Source organism: Erythrolamprus reginae, chromosome 2 (assembly GCF_031021105.1).
Source record: "Erythrolamprus reginae isolate rEryReg1 chromosome 2, rEryReg1.hap1, whole genome shotgun sequence".
In the NCBI taxonomy this organism is placed as follows: Eukaryota; Metazoa; Chordata; class Lepidosauria; order Squamata; family Dipsadidae; genus Erythrolamprus; species Erythrolamprus reginae.
Genome location: NC_091951.1, coordinates 201,545,020 through 201,562,749, shown reverse-complemented (window position 1 = coordinate 201,562,749; position 17,730 = coordinate 201,545,020). Strand labels below are relative to the sequence as shown.

Here is a 17,730-nt window from a genome sequence, read left to right as displayed (position 1 = left end):
TTTTAGCACAGGAACTCCCTCCCTTCAAGGTCTTCCTCCTGCAGCTGTCTCTTCCTGCCCTCCCCCAAATTTTGCATCAAGCTGGGTCCCATGCTTGGCGTTTTCCCATCTTCGCCCATTGGGGAAAGTGAGAGCGAGAGAACTATACCGTAAAAGCGCTGGGCGGAGAGGATTTGGTCTCCTGCTAGCCACCGAGCCAGAACAGCTGCATAAGAGAGCCCCCTCCTTCAGTGCTCAGAGGCAAGATCTCTCTCTGTCTCTCATTCTTTCCCTCCCGCTCTCTCGTTCTCCATCTCTCTCATTCTGTCTCTCTCTCTCATTCTTCTCTCACTCTATCCGTCCCTCTGCCCCACTTCCCAACTTCCACGCCCAGAGAATAACGGTAAGGAAATTCGCCCACGTTCTTTCTGTCTCTGGAAAGATACAAAAATAATACACCGGCTGGGGCGCGTCTCCCCATTGTACTGCCTCCGTGCGTGTGTGCTTGCTGCTTTTGTACTTATTTGGTTTTATAATAAGGGTTTTAACTGTTTTAATATTGGATTGTTATATGCTGTTTTTATTACTGTTGTTAGCCACCCCAAGTCTACGGAGAGGGGCGGCATACAAATCCAATAAATAAATAAATGAATAAATAAATAAAATAAAATAATTTTAGCACGGAGAAAAGTGGTTCTTTCTCCTTTTTCTTGCCTCTTTTTCCAAACCTTGCTGGGAGACTTTTCTCCGTGCTATGTTTAAGTGCAAAAAAAGCAAGTAGCCATGGAGACAGCGAGAGGTGCGGGCTTTAAGGATGGGACAGGGGTGGGTTCTAACTTACCTCACCTTCGATTCCTCCCGCGCCACATGGCTGTGCGTATTTCTCATGGGGGCTTGTGCATTCGGTGTGCCGAAAACACAGCTTCTACGCATGTGCAAAAGTTAAAAACAAGCCAAAAATCCTCCTCCCAAAAAAATTCCAAAAAAAAATTCAGAATTTTTCCCCCAAAAAGATGGCAGTGCCCATGAATTGGCACCAACTGACCCAGTTTGGTGACGTTGTAGACATCATCAGCGGGTCGCTAATGGTTTAGGCCAGTGTTTCCCAACCTTGGCAACTTGAAGATATCTGGACTTCAACTCCCAGAATTCCCCAGCCAGCATTTGCTGGCTGGGGAATTCTGGGAGTTGAAGTCCAGATATCTTCAAGTTGCCACAGTTGGGAAACAATGGTTTAGGCAAACTGGTCTGAACAGGGAAGAACCCACCCCTGGTCCCTACTCTTTCCTACCTGGTTCCAGGGCACGTTGATGTTGTAGCCCTCTCCCCGACCTCTGCCCACTGCGTCAATGTCAGATTCTGGAAGGCGGGGCCAGAAATTCCCTCCTTCGTAGCGATGGATGGAGAAATAAAGGACGCTAGGAAAAGGAGTCACAGCAGGTTCAGAGGAGAAGCAAAGCCCCCAGCCAAGCCCCAGCCCTCTGAACCCAATCTGGGTGTAGCCTGCATTTAACCCCAAACTGATTTGCTCTGCCAGCTCTCCTCATCCATTATAAAATGGGTGTCCCAAGTTCTCCAGTTAAATAAAGCTCATCCCTTGATTAGGCACCTGGGGTTCTCCTCAAAGAGATACTGAAGGCCTTGCCCGTGGTGCACATCCCAGTCAACGATAAGCACCCTGGAAGAGAAGGAAATGCAAATGTAATGAACAAAAAAAGAAGTACTACGTGAAATGTATCTCTTCAAAGAATCATGGGAACTGTAGTCCTATGGTGGGCTGGGAGACATCTCCACTTTCTCTCACTAAACTGCTGTTCCCAGGTTTCATTATAAAAGCAGTGATATTGACATGAGTCTTCGGAGAAGGGTGGCATATAAATCTAAATAATAATAATAATAATAATAATAATAATAACCACTGATACAGTAATAGAATAGAAATGATTGTTTAGCAAACGTTCAATGGAAGACCAAAATGGATTGAGACACATCTTCCAAAAATTGAGGTGTGTGCAATGACTAGGACTAGTTGTTCAAATATCTAACACTTTGTATTTATTCAGCAGCTTGGTTTATCATCAATCAATCAATCAATCAATCAATCAATCAATCAATCAATCCACATAATGTAGAGCAGTGTTTCCCAACCTTGGCAACTTGGGAGATATTTGGACTTCAACTCCCAAAATTCCCCAGCCAGCATTCGCTGGCTGGGGTATTCTGGGAGTTGAAGTCCAAATATCTTCAAGTTGCCAAGGTTGGGAAACACTGATGTAGAGCAGTGTTTTTCAACCAGTGTGCCGCAAGACATGGTCAGGTGTGCCGCGAAGCTCAGCTTCCGAGTTCGGAAGCTGAGCTTCATTCTTCCTGACTCCTTTTTCGTGCCTTTGGGGCCCAGCGGGAGAGCGCTGGCAGCAGCGGTGTCGGACAGTAGCCGGGGCGGTGGCTGCGAGCAGGAGCTCCAGGTCAGAGGCACCAGTAGCGCCCTGCCCAGCTGGAGATTCCCTGGCGGCACCAGTTAGTAGCCGGCAATGTAGCCGGGCGTTGGAGTTTGGGGTGGGGAGCGATGAAAGTGCGGAGGCCGGCGCCGCAGCCGCCCCCACCCCCCAGTGCCTCCAGCCCCCTCGCACGCCTGGCTTCTCACCACTGATGCCCGCCCGCCTGATCCTCCCCTTTCTCCAGCTCCTCCTGCAGCGGTGGCTGCAACGGCGGCGAGCGCTCAGAGAAAACCTCACAGAGGAGGTCGGTGAAGGTTCTTTGGGATGTCGGGGGCGCGCGCGCTCCCCAGCCCCTTGCCAGCCCACCCGGAACATTTAAAATAAGAAAAAGTTTTGCCGGCCTCTGCAGAGAATAAAGAAAGAGAGAGAACAAGAGAAAGAAAGAAAGGAAGAGAGAGATGGCAAGAGAGACAGAATGAAAGAGAGAGAGAAAGAAAGAGACAGCAAGAGGGGGGAAGGAGGGAGAGAGAAAGAGCAAAAGAGAGGAAGGAAGGAAGAGAGAAAGAAAAAGATAGCAAGAGAGAAAGAATGAGAGAGAGAGAGCAAGAGAAAGAAAGAGAGAGAGAGAGCAAGAGGGGGGAAGGAGGGAGAGAGAAAGAGAGCAAAAAGAGGAAGGAGGAAGGAAGAAAGAAAGAGATAGCAAGAGAGACAGAATGAGAGAGGGGGAAAGAGAGAGAAAGAAAGAAAGAAAGAGAGACAACAAGAGAGGAAGGGAGAAAGAGAGCAAAGAGAGAGGAAGGAAGGAAGGAAGGAAGAGAGAAAGAATGAGAGAGAGAAAGAGACAGCAAGAGGGGGGGAAGGAGGGAGAGAGAAAGAGCAAAAGAGAGAGTAAGGAAGGAAGAGAGAAAGAAAGAGATAGCAAGAGAGACAGAATGAGAGAGAGAGAAAGAAAAAGAAAGAAAGAGAGAGAGAGAGAGACAGCAAGAAGGGGGAAGGAGGGAGAGAGAAAGAGAGCAAAAGAGAGAGGAAGGAAGGGAGAAAGAGAGATGGAGAGAGAGAGAGAGAGAAAGAGGAAGGGAGAGAAAGAGGGAGAGAGAAATAGAGGGAAAGGGAGGAAGAGAGGTTTTTTTGTCCAACCCACCCCCACCCACCCCCGCTCAATGTTCCCCAGGATTTTGAAAATGTGAATAATGTGCCACGGCTTAAAAAAGGTTGGGAAACACTGATGTAGAGGAATGGAAGAACATTGGCTCATGCTTGGGACAAACTGTTCAACAATCAGCCTTAAGTGTGATCTCTCTTTTACACAGCCACTCACCGCTCCACCCCCAATTTCTGTCGGGCATATTGTGCTGCAATGCCTACGTTGTTGAACATACAGTAGCCATTCATCTCGCTGCGGTGAGCATGATGTCCCGGAGGCCTGAAATGCAAAAGATACAGTGGATCAATGTAGAATTAGAAAATCATAGCTCAAACATCGAGGGGGGGGGGGAGAAAAGAGTGCCCAAATGTTGATGTCACTCCAGTGCAAATTATCAATTGCATGTAGCACCTTCTGCTAAAGAAAGTATACATGGGCCACCATTCCCATTATGTCTTCAAGGACATAATAGTTCAAAAATTGTGAGGAGTTACTCCAGCTACTTTCATATAAGATTCTCACAATACCATATAAGTGAAAATGTCCTCATATGAAAAAAAATATAGAGATTATGGTATGGCTTCTTTTTGATTCAGTCATTATTTTTTCTCACATTCATTAAGAGAAGACGACAGCAACACAATGCTTTGGGTTGTTAGTTCTAAAATGGGTGAATTCCATCATATATTTTCTTTCTGGATCAGCTGGACTATCATGTCCATCCTCCATAAATAAGCACATGTATATACACAAAGTTAAGACATTGACAATCCCACCTTTACATATATTCCTCCACTTACAACCACAACTAGATCCTGAATCTCGGCTGTTGACTGAAGTGGTCATTGAGATTCCACATAACTGCTTTGCTCAATGACCACAATTCCAGCTCTCTTTGCTGCAGTCATTAAGACTCCCCTCCAAAGTGGGAAATGCTAGCAAATGGCCAGTGCTGTGAGCTTTTTAGAATGCTGGCACTCACTAGCATTTTCACCAGATTTGAGGTCCATTCCTCAGGCATATGGGGGGGGGGGGGGGGTTCCCCTCTCCTGGATGGAAGGGGAAATCTCTCTGCTTGGTGGGGGTAATGAACCTCAAATCCAATATCCATTCCGCTTGCAAGCTTCCCCACTGACTTTCTGGACAAGCAAGCAGAGAAGGTTGGAAGTGATAATTGCATGATTGTAAAGAACATAACAATCACTCATAAATGTGAATATGTTATCAAATATCTGAAATGGAGTTATGTGACCGGAGGGGCAGAAACACAATATTTTACAATGTCTAGAAGTGCTTTATATTCTGATGCTGTGTTAAATGGTTGTTAAATGATCGGTTGCAAGTCAAACACTACCTAAACTGTGTTATCCACTAAGAATACTGTATTGCCCTAATTTTTCTCTTCCATCTGCTTTTCTGTAGTTTTTACCCAGCTGCTATTTAATGCAACCTTCCCCACGTGAGGCTCTCTGGATGTGAACTGGATCCCAGAATCTCTAGCCAGTATGCTCAACCAGATTCTGAGAGTCAAATACAACACATCTGGAAGGCAGCGGATTAAAAAATCTGTTTTGTAGATAAGGGAAATCTCTTCTGTGCTGACTAGTAGCTGGGGTGGGGTTCCAACTTACCTTAATGTCAGTTCACTTCCTCCCGCACTGCGTGGGTGAGCCTCATGGGCGTGCATGCTTTGCATCCACAGTGCCAAAAAATTGGGGGGGGGGGGGGAACCGCATGCACAGAAACTCAGCTTCTGACATGCTCAGAAGAAAAAAATAAATTTTTAAAAATCCAAAAAAATCAATAATAATCGTAGCCGCCCCGAGTCCACGGAGAGGGGCGGCATACAAATCCAATCAATCAATCAATCAATAAACAAACAAACAAACAAACAAACAAATAAATAAACAAACAAACAAATAAAGATAGATAGATAAATAGATAGATAAAATAATAATAATAATAATAATAATAATAATAATAATAATAATAATATTTTAAGAAGCAAAAAACAAGCTGGCGACCACGTGTACAATGCTGAAAACTCGGCTTCTGCACATGCTTCAGAAGAAGAAGAAAATTTAATTTTTTTAAAAAAATAAAAAATTAAAAAGATGGCAGCTACGGACTGGCACCTGCCGAACCGGTTCTGTGACATCATTGCGATGCCACCAGCGGTTCACTACCGGTTCGTGTGAACCAGCACAAACTGGGAGGCACCCACCTCTGGCCAATGGGCAAAAAATAAAAAGATAACAAATACAAGTTACTTTTCTGGGCTTGTTGTGTACACTAATTGCTGTGAGAAATGTGCCCCTTCCCTTACTGGCCAAGGGAACTATCAAATGGTAAATATACCATCCGACAGGCATGGCAAGGGGCACTGCGCTACCGTTTTGAGTCAAGCAAAAGCGAAAATAATAATCTATTTGCCCCTTACCTGACCACAGCCAGACCATTACGAAGTTCTCCAGACCACACTTTCTCCACGAGTTGCAAGACAGAACCAGCAGCAAGGCAGGCACAGCGGTAGAAATTCTTTGGCAGGAATTGAAAATCAGGTTAGCAATCCTTACTATAGTATCAAGAGTTTCTCCTGGTGCAGAACAACAGATGGAACTCCATAATCCCATTACATTGCATATTCGTAGGTCCACACACACACCCAGCTCCCTCAGAAAAAAGCAAAACAAAACAGGACATGGGTAGATGTGTTCATGGAAGTGCAAAGGAAAAAAAACAACCAAGAAGCCCCAAATACAATAGCAAGTTACATTTAATAATATATAATTAGCCATGGAGGAAATTATAGGATCTGAATAATTTATTATTCTAGCTACTATACTACATTTTTTGATTCTAGAAATGGGTTTAAAATACACACACCCCCGAGGAAAAACTATCTAGAATGGAGAACTTTATTTACAAGGATCAGAAAATATATAGCAATGGAGAAAAAAAAGTATGGAAAATCTTACAATATCATTTGTATTTTCCCCCGTTCCCAGATTCCCCTTTTTCAAAACCGTGATGTCTTATTTCTGGAGAATTTCACCCCATGCACTCACTTCTCCAAGAATCTTCCATAAGAAGATGCCAGAACACGACTGCAATGTATCGTTCCATCAGATGTGTTGCTATGCAAAGTATTTATACAATATAAATTATACCCATCACCTTGGCTTTGCCCCTTGGATATTAGGCAAGGATATGTGTAACACAGCCTTAGAATGAGTGACATTCGATGCTGCTTACACTCTTCAGGAAAAAAGATCACTAGAAGTTTCCAAAGAGTGTTGTACATACTCCTGATCAGTTGGAGGATGATGAAGATATTGAGGACTCGGATTCAGATAGTGTTTATGAATTAGTGGGGGGGCCGGGATTACAGGTAGTAGAACAGGTGGGAGGCCAGCCACAGGATGGGGCTATGAGTTCAGGATCTAGTGAGGGAGAATCAGACGCTCGCTGGGTTAACCCTAAATTCAGAAGGGCCCAAAAATGTAGAGAGCAGAGGTCTGGAAGAAGATATTAAGGAGAGGAATGGGTTAAATATTGTAGTGATGTATATGACACGTCAGGGGGTCAGTGGAGAAGGAGGGTGGAGTTTCAACGTTGCCGAAAGGAAAAATGGACGTGTTTTTGCCATGCTAAAGTAAGCCAAAGTATTTTGTATTGTTATCAGCCAGTGCTACTGTTTTTCAAAGTTATGATGTTAGGAAAATAAATCTTGTTTAAGTGAAGCAGAAGGAGGAATGTGAGAAATGCAGCTAAGAGAGAGACAACCAACCGAGTGCTGTATGGAATGTGTTTGAATTCCAGGAGAGCAGAGAAATAAATGGAGTTTCTTTATTCATGAAATGATGCATTTAATAAGAGTTATTTGTAATTGCTAAATTTCTACCAGAAACCAGAACAACTCTGCACTAAGTATTTTAGGTAGACGTTTCTGCTTTTAAACGTAACTCTGAAGATACTCACTGGATGCAGGTAAACAGAATCAAAGGTATCTGCCAAAGACCTTAATTCAGTCTCACTCATTGTTTCAGTCGATTTCATGAGGGTCAAGTATTCCTGGCTGTTAAGAAAGAGATATTTACGTGTTCCGCTGCAGTTCAGTCACTGCTTCCCCCCGCCCATCTGCTCTGCCACAACTCCAAGATTTGCTTTCACACCTGTGAGCCAAGAGGATCTCTTCCTCAGAAATTTCTCGCCCCTGCAAGGAGAAAGAATAATGAAAAAAATATTTCATTCTCTACTTATTGCTTATCACATGTTCATTCCCTGACTTCTTCAAGGACCTCAGGATATGTCATAATACATGTCTAACTCATCCCTCCCCAAACTTGATTGAGTTTCTAAGCTGGGGTGGGAACCTTTTTGGGGGCTGGGGGCAGCAGCCCTTAATGGTTTGAGGAGACCAAAATAGGTGGGCTGGTTCAAATGTGGACAACCATTGCCAGATCATAGCCTTTCCTATGAGTTTGGTTTTTTTGGGTGGTGGTGGGGGAAAACAGGCTAAGGTTTTGCTAGATACTAAATTTAATTTATTTATTTAAAAATGTCTTATCTGTTAGGGCAGTGGTTCTCAACCTGGGGGTCAGGACCCCTTTGGGGGTTGAATGACAGTTTCACAGGGGTCGCAAAGACTACTGGAAAAGACACATTTCCCATGGTGTTAGGAACTTAAGCTTCTATTCTGGCGCCTTGGAACAGATTTTTACATTCTGACCAATCAGGCGTTTAGAGTGGGGGTGTCCCTCTGACCTTCTTGCCAATCAGCTTAAAGCTCTCGTTGGGAGAACTGGTGCTAGACTTATGGTTGGGGGTCACCACAACACGAGGAGCTGTATTAAAGAGTCACAGCATTAGAAAGGTTGAGAACCACTGTGTTAGGGGAACCTGGCTATTTTTTATGCTTCCCACCCCACAATAAAGAGAGAAATGGAGCTCAGAGAACACATTAAAAAAAAGAGTTGGGTAGAGTCGCAGCTTATCTACTTCTACTTTAATTACTGCATCACTGCAATGTCTCCTGAACCTGCCCACAAATTCTTGCTTGTTCTCATCTGCTCTCTCTCTTACCATCACTGGGACACAACGTTCCAAGAGTTCATACTGAAGCAATTTGTCCCGAATGGTCACTAGGCGCTCTGGGCACTCTGGGAAACTAGGGGGGGAAAAGACAACAAAGGGCACAAGATGTAGAGACAGACCAACAACTCATTCACTCAGAGGCAAGTAATGGAGTTAAGATGGTTCAGAGAAGAAAGAAACTAAGGGTGGACTGGCAGTCTTTTCTCCGAACCCATTTTTAATCTGGATTATCCAGGAATGTAGTAAAACAAGCAAGAAGGGAGAAGGAGAGGGAAGTGTGAACTAGGGTTGCAGTGGGTTGTAACAGGTATCATCATAACAGGGGGAGCAGAATTGAAGGGGGAGAACAGGAGGAAATAAAGTGGAAGGGAGACAGTAGGGCTATAAAAGTTAGTGCTAGGGAGCAGAAGCCACTTTCAGGAAATAATGTGGGAATGCTTGTGAGAGCAAAGTCCTCTGAATCTGCATAACCGAGATGGTGCAAAAGATGATAATTTACAGAGGATCTAAACAATGTCGTCTGGCGGGCCCCAGGGGAAGAGCCTTCTCTGTGGCGGCCCCGGCCCTCTGGAATCAACTCCCCCCGGAGATTAGAACTTGCTCCCACCCTCCTTGTCTTCCATAAACTACTTAAGACCCACCTATACCGCCAGACATGGGGGATTTAAGACATCTTTCCCCCAGGCTTATTATAATTTATGTTTGGTATGTATGTGCTGTTTGCTTTTTAATTATGATAGGGTTTTTAGTTTTTTAATATTAGATTTGTGCCATTATAATATTGTTTTTATCGTTGCTGTGAGCCACCCCGAGTCTTCGGAGAGGGGCGGCATACAAATCTAATAAATTATTATTATTACTATTACTATTACTATTACTATTATTATTATTATTATATATTAACAGGGCTGAATTTTCTCCAGACCTTATGGTGAAGATGCACTGTTTTGTGAATGCCCTGAAGCCAAATATGTAGCTATTTCTCTATGACTTCTATGGATAAGATTTTCTACATCACTTGGCTGAGACACTAACTCTGCTTTTTTCACCCTTCTCTTCCTCAAAACCCCCCTGTAGAATCAGGTTCACCTGCTGCTCACACAGCACTTACACCAACACAGTTTCCTTCAGAGGCAGGAGAATAAGACAGCTCAGAGTTTCCAGGCAGTTCAGTGGAGGCCACGTTGAACAATCCTAGCAGAATAATCCTGGCAATTCTGAAGGACAATGTATTGGGAGAAACTGCTCTGTAGGATTTCTGCGCTCTTGTCAAAGCCCAGCCACAGATATTTGATTTATTAAAACTTCTGGAAAAACTCCGTCATAAAACTGACCCAGCAAAGCATATTTTCAAAGTAAACAGTCCAAACAAGATGCAAAATCTGCTGTTGGCCTTTGAATTGACAGAAGTTGCTTGTACCTATTAGAGCTGCTGTGAAATAAGGACATTATGTATTTATTTAGAAAATTTATACTGCCACCTACTCACACATGGCGACGCGAGATGGCTTGCAAGGACATAAAAATACAATATAAAAAAATAATAACAAAAGTTATAAAAAAAGAAAAACTATAGAATAATAAGCATAAGCTAAGCAATCCCAACCAATACTGACCGACTCGGCTTTTTTAAATTCTCCATAGAAATAATATTTTGGAACTAGACATGAAATCAAAAGACTAAATCACTAGACAAAACTGAAACCATTAAGCCAAAACTGAAACCTAACCTAGCCTCCGTCAATACAATAGAAATAATTCCTGCTACTTCTGCTAGGACTGGAAGTCACCTTGTGTTTAGCCAACAATGCACAATATGGCAACTTTAATGTGCATCGTTCCAAATCCGTGAGTGGACAGAAAAATATGTGGCCAAGCGATAAGCTGCAGCAGTAATAAACCTGGTGAATAGTCCCACCCTCCAAATTTTATTGGATGAGATTTTAAGGACAATGATTGCTGGATTCCCTGGCTATGTTTCCTCCCACTCACCTGGCTGGTAGCAAAAAAACCCACCACCAGTCTTCTTAATGGTTATGACCTATAAAGCCCTACATGGCATAGGACCAGACTATCTCCAAGACCGCCTTCTGCCGCACGAATCCCAGCGACTGGTGAGGTCCCACAGAGTTGGTCCCATCGACCAAACAATACCAGCTAGCGGGACCTAGGGGAAGAGCCTTCTCTGTGGGGGCCCCGGCCGTGTGCAATCAGTTCCCCCTGGAGATTCGCATTGCCTCCACCCTCCTCGCCTTCCGAAAGAATTTTAAAACTCATCTTTGCCACCAGACCTGGGGTTTTTAGATCTTCCTCCCTGACCAATGAATGTTTTCAGTATGATTGTTGAATGAATGATAATGATAGTTTTTAATTAGAATTTTAAAGATTGTTTTAACGTGCTATTAATTGGATTGTTATTACTGTTTTTCTGGGTTTTTGTACATGTTGTGAGCCGCCCCGAGTCATCGGAGAGAGGTGGCACACAAATCCAATTAAATCTTAAATCTTAATGGGAACTGAGCCTGGGTGACTGTGGGCAATGGTTTGGGACAGAGGTTTAAATCACTTTTCGTCAAACTCCCTGATGCACTCAGAGTTACCCTTCACTCAAGGGGTTTCTTAATATGGTCTGCGGATCTTAACATATGCCCAAAGGTAGCCTCTGTGGAAAAAAGAAGGGAACTTATAAGACACCTTAAGAGAGCTCTCTACTTCATCCTCCTTCTCCCAAGCTTGTTAATCAGGTGGTTTTTTAAATATATATTTTTATCAGTCTACTAGAACGGGATCTCTAATCTTGGTAACTTTAAGATTTGTGGACCTCAATTCCCAACCAGCTTTGTTGGCTGAGGAACACTGAGAGTTGAAGTCCACAAGTTGCCAAGGTTGGAGACCACTGTTCTAGAAAGCCAGTAGATCTAAGTTCAGATATAGATTAGACGAGAGGTCATAGGTATACTAGAGGAGCTGGAAGAAGCATATGCAAGCATATCCTTCCTTCTGCCTCACCCTGCACCTAAAAAGAGAAACTGCCACAATTCTTATTGATTTCATGCTATTTTACAAATGTCCCAAATCACCTAAGTGCTGACAATGCCGACAGGAAATAGTTGCAAACTGAGAAGTATCTTAAAAATTCACATAATGTCAATGGAGTAGGAAACTAGTACAGTGATACCTTGTCTTACAAACTTAATTGGTTCCAGGACGAGGTGCTTATGGTGAAAAGTTTGTAAGATGAAACAATATTTCCCATAGGAATCAATGGAAAAGCGATTAATGCGTGCAAGCCCAAAATTCACCCCTTTTGCCAGCCGAAGCGACCGTTTTTGCGCTGCTGGGATTCCCCTGAGACTCCCCTCCATGGGAAACCCCACCTCTGGACTTCCGCTGCCAGCAAAGTGTCCGTTTTTGCGCTGCAGTGCAAAAACGGGTGCTTCGCTGGCAACGGAAGTCCGGAGGTGGGGCATCCCAGCAGTGGCGGTGGGTTTGTAAGGTGAAAATAGTTTGTAAGAAGAGGCAAAAAAATCTTAAACCCCAGGATTGTATCTCAAACGGTTTGTATGACGAGGTGTTTGTAAGACGAGGTATCACTGTACCTCCTATCCAAAGAAATAAAAGCAATAGGAAGTATTGTCAGCAGAAGTAATGAGGCTCAGAATCAGACACGCAACTAGTAGTCAAACTCACTTCTCTGATTAAAATCAACCTTGTATGCAGAATACATTAACTGTTTTGAAATATAGGTTTGCTGGTCTTTCAAAGGACCAGTAAAATATATTTTGTTCTTTAAAGAAAAATCTGTCACTCTTCCAAAAGAACACTAGCCTTATATGCTGATGCATCACGAAGCACTGGTCAAACGAGAAGCATGCTAAATGTGGCAGCAAAAGAGAACGAGATAGTTCTCAGCCTTTGATCACATCACCTCAAACAAAGAAAATGAGGCATTGGAGAATATTTGTATGGTAACATTTGTGTTAAGAGAGAAAGAAAAGCAGCATGGTGGAAGTTGACCAATACATCTGGGGGCACTTCGAAAAGGGCTGTTAAAGGGCTTATAAATGTACCCCACAAATTCACCGATATTATGAGGAGAGAGGGAGAATGATTTAGAGCTGAAAAGACTGGAAATGAAGAGTCAACGGTTATAGCAAATACAGAAGTGCTGATGCAGTGTTCTCACAAATTTAGAACACCTATATATAGAAAAGGACTTTTAAAAGGTTATTAGCAGCTTTCCCTTTCCAGTGAAGATAGCCATTTTCTGGAAGCAGGGAATTTTTTTCCCATTTGTATTTTGGGCCTATTCATACTTGCAAAGGACAAGAACATGAGAACATAAAAAAATAGGAAGAGCCATGCTGAATCAGGCCAAAGTCCATCGAGTCCAGCATTCTGTGTCTCACAGTGGCCCGCCAGTTGTACAAAATAAAGCCTGAAGTAGTATACTGTTTTAAAAAAACATTAATCCCTTTGCTTTGTTGATTTTGGAAAACTCCTCTAATATTATCAGAATGGAATAGACAGGTTAACTTTCTCAGGTTAACCCCCCATGCTTCTCTAATGCTTTCATAACCTCTTGTTCTAGGTAGAATCAACCCATTTTACACAACATGACTGGGAAAAGCTGCTAGAGGTGCCCACTCTAGAGAGATCCACTAGGTGGAGACCTAGAAAGGGCATTTTTAGTGGTAGCTCCTGACTTTTGCTTACCCTTTGAGCTCCAACTAGTTGTCACCCTATCATCATTTAGGAAACAAGTTGAACCCATGCCTCTTCTGTGGGCATTTGGGAACTGATGTGTGATGGAAAATAGCAGCAAATGTTTTAACATTTTAAATATCAGCCCAGATAGGAAGCCAATGCCATGAGTACTAACATTGCAAAAAAATAAGTGTGGAAGCACATTTCTCTCCCCTCACCTTTACAGTCAAAGAAGGTAGAGAGTATCTCTTCTTCATGTCCCCATTTCTTCTATGGGCTTATCTGACTTTTCCCTGACTTCAGTTTTCCTTCTTCCGTCTTTCATTCCCACAGACCATTACATCAATCCACATTGAATTTATGGAGTTTTCAATGTGACTGGTTCTAAGTCACAAACAATCATTCAAATATACATCATACTGTGATTGATCATCATACTGTGATTGATTCCCTTCTGCTTCACCTTCCCCATAATACTATTAAATTAGAAATGGTAAAATGGATAGGATCTGTATAGATAGAAACATAGAAGCATAGAAACATAGAAGTCTGACGGCAGAAAAAGGCCTCATGGTCCATCTAGTCTATTTTCTGTATTTTATCTTAGGATGGATATATGTTTATCCCAGGCATGTTTAAATTCAGTTACTGTGGATTTATCTACCACATCTGCTGGAAGTTTGTTCCAAGGATCTACTACTCTTTCAGTAAAATAATATTTTCTCATGTTGCTTTTGATCTTTCCCCCAACTAACTTCAGATTGTGTCCCCTTGTTCTTGTGTTCACTTTCCTATTAAAAACACTTCCCTCCTGGACCTTATTTAACCCTTTAACGTATTTAAATGTTTTGATCATGTCCCCCCTTTTCCTTCTGTCCTCCAGACTATACAGATTGAGTTCATTAAGTCTTTCCTGATGCGTTTTATGCTTAAGACCTTCCACCATTCTTGTAGCCCGTCTTTGGACCCGTTCAATTTTGTCAATATCTTTTTGTAGGTGAGGTCTCCAGAACTGAACACAGTATTCCAAATGGGGTCTCACCAGCGCTCTATATAGCAGGATCATAATCTCCCTCTTCCTGCTTGTTATACCTCTAGCTTTGCAGCCAAGCATCCTACTTGCTTTCCCTACCGCCTGACTGCACTGTTCACCCATTTTGAGACTGTCAGAAATCACTACCCCTAAATCCTTTTCTTCTGAAGTTTTTGCTAACACAGAACTGCCAATACAATACTCAGATTGAGGATTCCTTTCCCCCAAGTGCATTATTTTACATTTGGAAACATTAAACTACAGTTTCCATTGCTTTGACTATTTATCTAGTAAAGCTAAATCATTTACCATATTACAGACGCCCCCAGGAATATTGCACACTTTAGAGTCATCGGCAAATAGGCAAACCTTCCCTACCAAACCTTCCCCTATGTCACTCACAAACATATTAAAAAGAATAGGACCCAGAACAGACCCTTGTGGCACACCGCTTGTAACCTATCTCTGCTCAGAATACTCGCCATTAACAATAAATCTCTGATGTCTACGCTTCAGCCAGCTGCAAATCCATTGAACTATCCAGGGATTAAGTCCAATCTTCACTAATTTATCTATCAGCTCTTTATATGGAACCGTATCAAAGGCTTTGCTGAAGTCCAAGTAGGCAATATCCACGGCACCACCTTGATCCAACACCTTTGTGACATAGTCAAAGAAATCAATGAGATTAGTCTGACATGATTTGCCTTCAGTAAAGCCATGCTGATTTGGGTCCAATAAGTTATTGTTTTTTAGGTGCTGATAAATTAGATTCTGAGTCTATCTAATCTTGTTCTAGATGAAAGTGGATAAGATCCAATGCAGACTTAATATGAAGTGAATTTTGTTTGTGTTCATTGGGGCTCCCTTTCACGTAGCAGACATTAGGACTCCAGTCAGCATCACCCAATGGCATTTCTTTCTCCAAATTTAAGGATGATTGCATTTAACAAAGAATATTATTTTAAGATGGAAACTTCACAATGAACAAGGATCAAGGGTAATAGGGCAGCTGCTTAGGGCTGGAGATGAAGAATCCAATGAAGAATCAAGGAATAAATAAAAGGATTACGGTCATCATATCCAGGGAATTACAATGAGAGTACACAGAAAAGTAAGCCAAGTGGGTGGAATAAACACACACACCACAGAGTTACAAGGCAACACAAAGGGAAATAAGAACAGAATTATATATTTACCCACATCCAAACCAAGGTTACTCTTCCTCCCTCTGCCAGGAAAAAAAATCAGTGGTTTGGAATGAGGAAACATGTTCACTTCAGACTTTAATACTGCTTTCAGCTGATCACAGAAGGAAAAAGCAATTCCAGCAGGGACACAGACTATTACATCCTCCCATTTCCTGCCATGTGATTTTAGACAAGAACCTTTCTTCCGTCCTATTTTCTTATCAAATCCAAAATGTTCATCATCATAAGACAGGTCAACACCATAAAATGAATGAACCCAGACACCTTTGAAGAATGTTCGGAAACTTCAGATCGTGCAGAATGCAGCTGCGAGAGCAATCATGGGCTTCCCCAGGAATGCCCATGTTACACCAACACTCCGCAGTCTGCATTGGTTGCCGATCAGTTTCCGGTCACAATTCAAAGTGTTGGTTATGACCTATAAAGCCCTTCATGGCATCGGACCAGAATATCTCTGGGACCGCCTTCTGCTGCACAAATCCCAGCGACCGGTTAGGTCCCACAGAGTTGGCTTTCTTTCTTTCTTTCTTTCTTTCTTTCTTTCTTTCTTTCTTTCTTTCTCTTTCTTTCTCTCTCTCTCTCTCTCACTCTCTTTCTTTCTTTCCTTCCTTCCTTCCTTATTTATTTATTGGATTTGTATGCCGCCCCTCTCCACAGACTCGGCCTTCTCCGGGTCCCGTTGACGAAACATTGTCATCTGGCGGGACCCAGGGGAAGAGCCTTCTCTGTGGTGGCCCCAACCCTCTGGAATCAACTTCCCCCAGAGATTAGGACTGCCCCCACCCTCCTTGCCTTTTGTAAACTCCTCAAAACCCACCTCTGTCGTCAGGCATGGGGAAATTGATTCCCCTGGGCCGTTCCCGCTTTGTGTATGGTATGTATGAGATGCACGATTGTCTTTTATATTAAGGGTTTTAAAGTGTTTTTTAAGTATTGCATTTGTATTGTTTCTTGTTGTGAGCCGCTCCGAGTCTAGGGAGAGGGGCGGCATACAAATCTAATAAATAAATGAATAAAAACTGAGGATACGCTTTCTGGAAGTGCACTCGCATAATGACAAACAATTGGGAGCAGGATTGCCCTCACTAAAGAAAACAGTATGAAAGCTAAAACTGTGCTTTACTCCTCCAAGATATTCAGGTCATTAACTGAGAAGAGACAGAAGTCCCAGGAAAACAGCAAGCGTGTTTGGCAAGGAGGTGGGGGAACCTGGGGTGGTGGTGGCCTGGGACAGCTGGCAAGAGGCTGTGCATGGATTGGGCAGGACTGGAGGAGATTGGTGCAGGAGGGAGAAAAGGTGAGAGTGACTTACCTGAGTAACCTCTCAGCTTCCCTGCTGACTTTCCCACTTACTTTGTGAAAAGCCAGCAGGGAAGGTTGCAAATGGGGATAATATCACTGCAGCTCCCTAGCTGCAAATGAGACACCTGAGCGCCCAAGATTGCAATCATGTATGACTGGGAGGATGCTGCAGTATCCGGAGTTTCAAAGATTGGTTGTACATCCTTTTTTTTTCAATGCCATCGTAACTTTGAACAATTGCTCAATGAACCGAAATAAACCAAGGGCTACCTGGACAGTATTTTGGTTAGATACACAATGGTGTCTTTCATTGAGTGGAGGAGGGAATTCTTCAATCATATGTAGCATTTCAAAGGATTCATTAACCATTCTAATCCAACTCTCTGATCTTGAGAAACCTATCTCCTATCCATATCTTTTGATTATTTAACTCTCTGTTTATTTAACTCTCTATTTAGAAGAGAGTTCCACTGCCTTCATGGATATTTCAGGTAAGCACAGAAATCACTAATTCTGGAAGTTTGTAGGCACCTTTCAGTATATAAACAGGTGCCCAAGGCAATCACAAAATGAGTTCAGCCACATTTAAGAATAAATGAGATATTGGTTTTGGCAAGGGAAGTCTCACCCCTCGTTCCAATGATTGAAGTATCTCTATGCTCTAAATGAAGGGAATCCTCCTTTTACAAAAAGATCCCTGAGTGTGGAATTCTGCAACCACTTTTCACCACTATTACTAGTTTTTATTTTTCAAAGCAAATAAAAGAATGTTTCATTCAGTACAAGAGTCATGGGAAGGTAGTATAGTTACAAATACCA

The 17,730-nt window shown here is 42.7% G+C and overlaps 1 protein-coding gene across 2 annotated transcripts in view; it reads right to left on the bottom strand.

The window, feature by feature from the left end:
- The window catches only part of HDAC6 (histone deacetylase 6), a 55,634-nt gene that overhangs the window by 29,205 nt on the left and 8,699 nt on the right, over positions 1-17,730 (bottom strand). For both annotated transcript variants that reach the window (XM_070741241.1, XM_070741242.1), the window contains exons 5-11: positions 8,647-8,731; positions 7,737-7,777; positions 7,543-7,639; positions 6,002-6,099; positions 3,736-3,840; positions 1,589-1,657; positions 1,271-1,397 (exon numbers count right to left, since the gene is read on the bottom strand). In XM_070741241.1, the coding sequence (XP_070597342.1) occupies positions 1,271-1,397; positions 1,589-1,657; positions 3,736-3,840; positions 6,002-6,099; positions 7,543-7,639; positions 7,737-7,777; positions 8,647-8,731 (622 nt within the window). The remainder of the gene's footprint in view (positions 1-1,270; positions 1,398-1,588; positions 1,658-3,735; positions 3,841-6,001; positions 6,100-7,542; positions 7,640-7,736; positions 7,778-8,646; positions 8,732-17,730) is intronic.